Below are 9,774 nucleotides of genomic sequence, written 5' to 3' on the forward strand. Positions count from 1 at the left end.
TACTCCCTGCTGCCCATAGTGACTAACTACATCAATACAAAATAACATATAAATGCTACCCAACAAAACGGAACGAATTGTAATTAACATTGTTTTCATTCTTACAATTCTTATCATCCAACTTCCCACTCAAACCAACAATGTGAATGCATACGCAAGTAATCCGAAATGTTCGGGACATCATAAGATGAAATTAACACTGCACTTACTCCTACAAACATAATCATATTCTAATTTCTAACCTTTAACATTCACATAATGTTTCAAAATGCGCAAACATACAAAGTAATTAACCAACAAATGCAAAATATATATAGTAGAAGCAAGATAAGGAATGATGAATAGTAGCACCTTCTATCAATCAATTAATTCATACTTATTCCATATAACAAGTACAAATTCTAATCTTATTGAAGCAAACCTATTAGAACTATACAGAGTTACAGAAGAACAGGCCACTCTGGTCTGTTTGTAGCTCACCAGTAACTAAAATTCATAGTTGCACTCAAAAAAATACCAGTACATTTCAACCTCACTTTAGACAATCCACCAAACAGTCAAAAATAATGCACGTAGAAGTTCCTAGTGCAGGGAGAAGTATTGCAGGATTAATTTGGGGAAAAAATCAATCAATTAATTCATACTTACCTCAAAATTCAAAGGCTTTTAAACTAAAACATAATAAAGCCCAAAACAAATGGAAAATAGTAAAATCAATCGATTAATTTGGGGAAAAAAAAATAAAACCTATAATTAAGTAATTGCAATTAAGCAAACTGAAATAAGGGTGACGAAATTGGGGGAGGAGAGAGAAAGAGTACGCTTTAATGGAGAACTATGAGCGCTTCAATGGAGAACTCAGACAGCGCTTCAATGGAGAACTCAAAAAGCCCTTCAATGGAGAACTCGGAGTGCGCTTCAATAATGGAGAACTCAAAGTGCGCTTCAATAATGGAGAACTCAAAGTGCGCTTCAATGGAGGAGAAGAGTGAGAATGAGAGGAGCAAAAGATTGAACTGAGCTTGGAGCTCCTTCAATGGAGTTGAGGGAGGTGAGGACGACGTTGCGCGCGGGAGTTGCTTCAATATTGGAGAGAGAAAGAGGAAGGAGTGAGAAAGGGGAAAGTAAAAATTTAGGGCTTACTTTAAAACCTTATTCGTAACGGACACCCCATGTTAGTTACAAATAACAAGGTCAAAATTCTGTTGACTTTTCTATTTGTAACGGGCAATATTTGTTGGTTACGATTAGTTAGTTAATCGTAACGGGTAGAATAATGCCTGTTACAAATAACAACTTATTCGTAACAGGCACCAATCTGTCCGTTACGAATAACAACTTATTCGTAACGGGCACCAATTTGTCCGTTACGAATAACCCTTTTCCTGCCCAATTCACAACTTTTTTGTAACGGACATTGAATTTTCCCGTTACGAATGACTTAATTGTAACGGAAAATCATATGTCCGTTACGAATAGCTGAACTAAACTATTTGGAGCTGAACTGAACTGAACTGAACTGAACTGAAATTAAGTAAATGTGAACAGACCCTATATCTTTAATAAAAGTTAAAACTATCTACAGTGGTACTAATGGAAATTTCTCTTCTTTTTAACTTCCTTAAACAATTAAATTGTTTTAACATATATTTAATCTACTTATTATCAAATAATTTTACAGTTAAAAAGGATTTTTTCTTCAAATTAAAAGATCGATCCATAAAATGGGAAAAATGAAAGAAAATTAATAAAGGAGGCTGAGGTACTAGTTTCTTTATTTATATCATAAACACTAGGATAAAAGAGTGGTAACTACACCCTTTAAGTCTTAAACAACATGGCATAGAAGTTACAGATTAAAGTACCTTGAAAACAAAAAGATAAAAGAGTGACTGACAATTCATGCAACTTACTACACTTCATAGTTACATTCATGATTAAACTACGTACCATACCATGCATACCAACCACATACTTCCTATTTTCATTAATCACTTTCAACTTAAAACAGTCCAGCAGTTAGTTCTATGATCGAACCTAATACAGGGTGCCTCCTTTGGTACTCCTTTTGGCATCTTTGTTGGCATCCATGTCCTTCTCCTTGGCTTTGGCACTTGTTCAGGCATTCGATAAGTGTGTTCTTGGCTTCCTTCACCACATTGACACCGTGGTTAATTCCGTCATCCTGGCGGCACACTGTCGTACACTCATACTCCACACTACTATTACCACCTGGGCTTTTCCTCCAACATTGTCGTTGACACTTCTTATGATCCTGCTGGTTTACCACTACTACATCTCGCTTCTCCGGGTGGTCCTTCATACATTTCATTTCACACCCCCACACCTTCTCTACGGTATGCTTGGCACCCAACGCGCAATCGATCAAGCACTTCTTTAGCTCGTGCTTGTCGTCTGAGTGGTCGTCATTGATGGTGTCATCTTTATCAACATATTGCCTACCTGATGGACTCTCCCTATGCCTCTTTTGCTCGTCTTGATAATCCTTAACACACTCCATCTCGCACTTGTAGACCTCGACGATTGTATGCTTGGCACCCATCCCACAATCGATCAAGCACTTCTTAAACTCGTGCTCGTCGTCTGAGTGGTCATTGTTGTTGTTTTCATCTTTATTAACAGATTGCCTACCTCTTTGCATCTCCAAACTCATCTCTGGATCCTTAAAATAATCATCGTAACACTTCTTCTCACACTCGTACACCTCTTTATATGTATGCTTGGCACCACTCACACAATGGAGTTGGCACCTCTCAAACTCGCTACCCTTGTCATCAGAGTGTCCGCCTCTTTGTCTTTCTCTACGCTTCCGTTTTTCCTCCTTGTGCTCCTTAACACACTTCTTCACACACTCCAACTCTTTCTCTACACCACGCTTCGCTTCACTCAAGCAATCAAGCTGGCACTTCATCTCAACCTCATCAGACTTGTCCTCTAACAAGTCATACTTATCAAATAAATGTCTACCTCTGTCCTCCTTATGCTCCTCAACACACTTCTTTACACACTCCAACTCCTTAACCACGCCACGCTTCGCTTCACTCAAGCAGTCAAGCTGGCACTTCTCTAAGTCCTCCTTAGAATCATGATCACTAGGGTTGATCATTGCTCCAAGCAACTCCTCATCATAACCACCACCCCATCGCGCTCTCTCCTCCTCCTCCTGTTGCCTCTCCTTATAACCATGGTGACACTCTTGAATACACTCGCGCTTCTCACGGCCGTCTTGCCGTGTCTGGCAATGCTCCATGCATTTCATCAGCTCATGTCGTGCGTCTTGGTGGTGGTTGGGAAGTTGGATGGCTAAAGTTGAAGTAAGGAGAACAGAAATGAACAAGAAAAACAAAGGGATCTTTGACTTGAAACTCATGATATATCGTTTGTCTGTTTGTTTATTTGTTTTGTTTGATGGATGAATTAAAGAAGATGTTGTACGGAAATATATAGGAAGGTCAGTGGTAAGTAGATGCTATTATGTTAATAACACATGTCGCAAAGTAACCGCGAGTATAGAAGAGTTAGCATGCATAATGACGAGTGTTTTTTGTAGTGAAATTGAGGTATGGAATCTTCGGAAAATTAATGGGGAAACTGATCACAAGGCCGGCCGAACGCCGTGTTCCCGCATGCTTGCAAGTTCCAAGCTTTTACCATGTGGATGAAATAAATGAATGTTGGAGATATGTTGAGCTATTACCTTATAATTTTGTACATGAAAAATTGACAAAAATAATCTTGAGCTTTATTGATTCGCTCAAAATAATTCCAATTTTAAGGGTTATTTGCTTTAAATGGTCCGGGTGACCAATAACTTGTTAAAAAGGTAATTTTTTTTGGATTTATGTGACATGTCACCATATTATTGGTTAACAATAAAAATACCAAACCAGTCGAAACCTCCACCACCAACTGGATTTTCGGTAGCCACCGTCACTCATTGCCCAGACCCTAACTGCCGCTGTCAAAGCTCCCTCCCCGTGTCAGCGCCGGATCCAATGCTTCCCCCTCCACCTAACCCCTAAACCACCAAAACTCCCACCGCAAAACCAGCCCATAAAAAAAACCCAGTCCCACCGCTGAAACCCCCCAATCCTAGCGACTAGGGTTCCGAGAGTTGGGGAGGGTCGATTGGGGGGTTTCTGCGGTGGGGCTGGTCTTTTAACTTGAGGGCTTGGTGGTTTTGTTTTGCGGTGGAGGTTAGATTATTTAAGGGTAAGGAGGTGGGAAACGCCGGCGTCGGCGGCGTGAGCTAGGGTATGGGAGACAGTGCTGGCGTGAGGGAGGGTTGGAGGTGGTGGTTGGGGGCTCCAAAAGCAACCGGTGGCTGGAAGGATTGTCATGGGTGGGGGCTGGACTTCTTTTATTAATTTTGTTTTTTTTTTTTTTTGGTTTTTCTTTAATTTTTTTTTTTGTTTTTTCTTAAATTTTTTTTTCAACCAAACGTATGGTGTGTCGTGTCCCCATAACCTGATATAATAGGTTGGGTCACCGGTTGAGACCATTTAAAGAGAGTACCCCCCAAAGTTCGTATTATTTTAATGTCAAATAATCCAAATTTGAGATTATTTTGAACGAATCGGCAAATGTTGAAATTATTTTTATCAAATTTTCCTTTTGTAAAGGATAAATTAAGGTGAAAAGTATTTACTCTATTATATACTTTGTATTAAACAAGTACGCATACAAATTAAAGTTAGGGAACTACTAATGACTGTAAAATAGGCAAGTGTTGGTAAAAATGGTCTTCCTACCTTTTATCCACCATATGAATAGTTTGGTTACAAATACTCTACTACTTAACGATTTCTCCTGCCAATTTCTTTTTTATTTTAGGAAAAATTGCTCCCATTAATCTTAATTTTGCCTCGTTCGCCGAAAATAATCCCAACTTTCGTTTATTATCTATTGCATCGAACTTTAGGGGGTATTAATTTCTATTGCACCCAAATAACCTGCAACTGGTAAACCAGGTAAACATTTCTGATTTATTTTTTTTGCACACGTGTCAACATGTAATTGGTTGAAAAAAATAGAAAAAAAAATTAAAAACTTAAAAAAAGAAAAAAACCGACCACCACCAGCGACCACCACCAGCGACCCCCCAACCACCGCCAAACCCTAACCGTTCCCCTAGCCCCACCGAACACCGGCCGACCGCCACCATAAACCCATGAAAATGGCCGGTCGGAACCCCTAAATACTGAAAACCACCCCGCCAACAAAACCTACCCCTGAAATTACCCTGTGACGCACAATCCCACCCCAGAAACCACCATAACCACCACCCTAAAAATCGCACCTAGCCGCCGTAAACCCGTCGAAACCCCACACAGGCGCCGAAAATCCCACCCAGCTACTGATAAACCACCGATAATCACCAACAACTTCATCCCAAACAATCCTAGCCCGAATTTTCGTGGGTGGAGGGGGTGATTTTGGGGGTGGAGGAGGGGTTTTCGGGGGTGGGGGAAGGGAAGGGGTGGGTTTCGAGGGAGGGGGAAAGCTGGGCGGTGGTTTCCGGAAGCAGGGGAGAGGGTTTCCGGGGGTGGGGGTGGGGGTGGGGGTGTGGTGGCAGTCGCTAGGTATAGGTGGTTTGTGGGCTTTTTAATTTTTTTTTTTGTGTTTTGTTATTTAAAAAAAAAAATTAAGCCATAGTTAACCTGCTACATCAGGTTAGATGACCTGTTGGGTGCAACGAAAATTAATACCCCCCAAAGTTCGGTGCAATAGATAATAAACGAAAGTTGAGATTATTTTCGGCGGACGAGGCAAAGTTCAGATTAATGGGAGCAATTTTTCCTTTATTTTATTAATTGGTATAATTATAATATGAAAAATTCGTATTTTATCATCCACAAATAACACTTTTTTTAAATTTTTTTTTTCTTTCTGTCCTTTTTAATGATTTATTGCTAACTCATAAACTTCTCTCCTCTTTCCTCCTTTCTCTCTCTAAAACCCCAGCCTCCATTGTTGAATTTTGAAGGGGCTTCCATTGGATTTAATCGTATCGGTGGAAAGCCCTAATCCTCATTTCTTTAAAGTTTTTTTAGGTTTATAATAATGATTCCTACTTTTGGGAGGAACTTTTATCACTCGAAAGAAAGAGTTTCCGATCTCTTTTGAAAGACAAGGTGTTGGGAATATTTCAAGTTATCCCACACTTGAGCCCCACTGTGATCATACACTTAAGCATGATGGCGTCCAAAGGGAATGAAGTTAGAGTAAAAAAGTCACCAACAAGTTTTAGGAACTTGTAAATAGTTCAAAGGGTGAAGGTTACACCCCTTAACGATCCAGGAGATCGTTAAATCCAATAGGTTTGGAACCATGACTAGAAGTTCAGGGATGAAGGTACAAAACCAACCTAAAAGAGATTGAACTTGCCCTAAAAATAGGTCTCTACTATATTCTTCTCGTATTCATGTGCGCTTTCTGACTAACATACAATCAATAGGTTAACCCTAAACCTGTTTATCTATGTTGGTTGAATATTAATGCACAAATAAATCTATTATTGGCGATCACTTGAATAATAATCATATTAACCTTAAACAAGATTATTAATTATCTTATTAAGCATGATTACAAGTACAAATTCCCTTTAAACATGCATAAAAGGCGTGATAAAACAATAACAATGAATATCAAGCAACATAATATTAAGAAAAATTTGGATTTTGGTACCTCGAATATGGGGCTAATTGAATTTTCGTACCCGTTTAAAATTTATTTTTAAATTGGCACCTCAAAAAACACATAACTGTATATTTCAATACCTTCGTCCAGTTCCGTTAAGTTTTTTTGTTAGTGGGGCCCATTATCTAATTATTTAATAATTTAATTTATTAAAAAAACATTTCATAAAAAAAACTTAAAAAATAATAAAATAAAAAAAATCAGCCACTGCCACCTACGCCAGCGTCGGCTTCCGGCTGTTGGTGGCCGAATTCCCTTGGCACCGACGCCGGCCACCTCTTTCCTTTCCCTCCTTGTTTTCCCCTTCCCCGAAACCCTAGCTCAACCACCACCATCTTCCCTCTCTTCCTCGTTCTTGGCCGCGGCACCCCACCCCCTCCCTTTCCCTTTCCCTCCCTTTTTTCCACTTCCCCGAAATGCTAGCGCAACCATCCACCGTCTACCCTTCCTTCCCCGTTCCTGGCCGCGGCGATGTGGGGGTTTTCAAATAAGGTGGTTCGTTTTGTGGTGAAAGGTGGTTCGTTTTGGGGTTTCAGGGTTCGTGGGTGGTGGGGTGGTGGGTTTCTGGGTTCGCGGGTTCGTGGGTGGTGGGTTTTGGGGTTCGTGGGTGGTGGGGTTGTGGGTTTCCGGGGTTCGTGGGTGGTGGGTCTCTGGGTTCGTGGGTGGTGTGTTTATGGGCACCTCTGCCTGGCCGCGGCGGCAGCTGTTGTGGCTGGGAAGCGTGGCTGGTGGTTTTTTTTTTCAATTTTTTAAGTTTTTTTTAATTAATTTTTTTTTTCTTTTTTTTTAATAATTTAAATTATTAAATAATTAGATAATGGACCCCACTAACGAAAAACTTAATGGAACATGGACGGAGGTACTGAAATCTACAGTTATGTGTTTTTGGAGGTACCAATTTAAAAATAAATTTTAAACAAGTACGAAAATTCAATTAGCTCATATTCGAGGTACGAAAATTCAAATTTTCCTAATATTAATAAGGAAAAATGGAATCTAAAAATCCAACCTTTGTGAGGTCTGACAAAAAAAATCCAAACCTTTGCACCCCACCTTCTCTCACAGATCCATTACCTGTTGATGACCGATTTTTGTAAGTTATGTGCCACATGTCAGTCATTTATTGGTTAATTATTTTTTTAATTATTAAAAAACAAAAAAAATTAAAAGAAAAAATAAAACAGAAAAAAAAAACCAACACCAGCCACCTCCCCCACTCCCCGAAAACTTCCCCCCACCCCCAACCAGCCCCACCATCGGGGGTTGTCGGATTCGGACGATCTCCCCTCACCCCCCACCCCTTGACGCAACCTCCCCAACCGCCAAAACCCCCTACGATCTAAACCCTAACCACCACACCAAACACCCTATTCGACCTTCCCAAACCAGCCCGACCCTCCCCGGACCTCCCCACCGCCCGCCGACCAGTAACCGACAACCCCTGACCCTCCCCGACCCGTTTCCACCCCTCCGCACCCTAAACCCGACCCAAATTAGCCGTTTAGTCGAGTTTCGTGGTTGGGGTTCTGGGGTGGTCGGGGTTTAACCGTTTAGGGTGGTTGGTGTTAGGGTTGGGTTCTTGGGTGGTCGGAGTTTAGCCGTTTAGGGTGGCAGAATTGGTGGTGGTGCCTTGGTGGGTTGTTGGAGAGAGGAGAGAGAAAGAGGAGGAGTGAGAAGGGAAATTAAGAGAATTAAAAAAAAAACTTTTTTACCTGTTTAATAGGGTAAAGGTCAAATGAATCTGTAGGAGAAGGTGGGGTGCAAAGGTTGGATTTTTGTGAGATTAATTAAAAGTTGGATTTTTTTTGTCAGATCTTGCAAAGGTTGGATTTTTAGATTCCATTTTTCCTATTAATAATAATAAACATCATAATAATCATGTTAAAGCATAATATTAATAGCAAGATTCTAGGCATTATACTAATTAATAAGATTCATAACAAACCCTATCATGCCGCTAAGCATTAAAGATCAAATTAAAACTTTAGCCCTAACATGATACTAACATGATATTTAGGGAAGAATTAGGAAGCATCATAATAATCATAATTGATATTAGAAACTTAATTATTACCCTAAACATGTTACTAGGATCGGAAGCAATAAACACATCCTAACATAATACTAGGAAGCAATAAAATAATCTATCCACGATTTCTATATCAAAAGATCAATAAAACAATTAAAGTACTTACTTCGATGCCTTGTATCTCTTTCTAATAACAAAATAAACATGTTAGTAACTTCAAGGAAAAGTATAAAAACAAACAATTAAATTAAATAATTTAAATAGGGATTTGGGATCAAACCCTCAGAAGTATCAAACCTTTCACGTCTAGGGCGAAGACAACTTCGAACTTGGCTTGGTATGTCTAGAACTAATGTTTGAGGAATTTTGTAAAAGGGAAGGTTTAGAAAAAGAATAGAGAGAGAGGAAAGCTTCTAGATTTTAAAGAGAGAAAGAGAGAGATGATTGTGAATGTAGATGATTTGAAAACACGAAAATACGACCCCTATTTATAAGGAAAATAGCACGAGATCATTGAAAATCATATTCGGAATAAAATACCTCCTATTGTAAACGACAGGAGTCAGAGTCAGACGATAAGCTCGTATCCAGGCGACGAAGGCCAACCGCAGGCGACGAAGGTTAGCGCTTGGCGACGACTCTGTCGTCTCGCGCTGGTCCAAAAATCAACACGCTTTTCAACTCGTAATTACCTTTAACATCGGTTGCAGGTAATTAAGCGTCCGAGAAGTTTTCAAAATCAGATTTAATATATTTTATTCTAAATAAAGCATCTTAATAATATTAATAGGCCCTCCTCTAGATCATCGGGCCACCTTTAAAAATCATTGGGCCTAATCTAATTTAATCCATAACTTCCTCATAAGTCATTGGAATTGGGCTTATAATATATCATTTGGAAAGCTCTTTTCAAACCCAATCCAACTACACTATTATTGGACCCTTATTATGGACCAAACCAAATTGGACTGCCTATTTTCATAAATAGGAGTAAGAAAGGAAATATTTTAGAAAACTAAAAGAGA

The 9,774-nt window shown here is 39.6% G+C and overlaps 1 protein-coding gene across 1 annotated transcript; it reads right to left on the bottom strand.

Moving 5' to 3' along the window:
- Nucleotides 1–2,002: 2,002 nt before the first annotated feature.
- LOC110713423 (antimicrobial peptide X precursor-like) lies at nucleotides 2,003–3,391 on the bottom strand. Its single transcript, XM_021891876.1, has one exon. It carries the CDS (start codon nucleotides 3,389–3,391, stop codon nucleotides 2,003–2,005), a length of 1,389 nt encoding a protein of 462 aa, XP_021747568.1.
- Nucleotides 3,392–9,774: the final 6,383 nt, after the last annotated feature.

This window comes from Chenopodium quinoa, unplaced genomic scaffold (assembly GCF_001683475.1).
Source record: "Chenopodium quinoa cultivar QQ74 unplaced genomic scaffold, ASM168347v1, whole genome shotgun sequence".
NCBI lineage: Eukaryota > Viridiplantae > Streptophyta > Magnoliopsida > Caryophyllales > Amaranthaceae > Chenopodium > Chenopodium quinoa.

Excerpts from the sequence above, each read along its gene's own strand:
- LOC110713423 (XM_021891876.1), bottom strand. The coding sequence starts at position 3,391 with ATGAGTTTCAAGTCAAAGATCCCTTTGTTTTTCTTGTTCATTTCTGTT.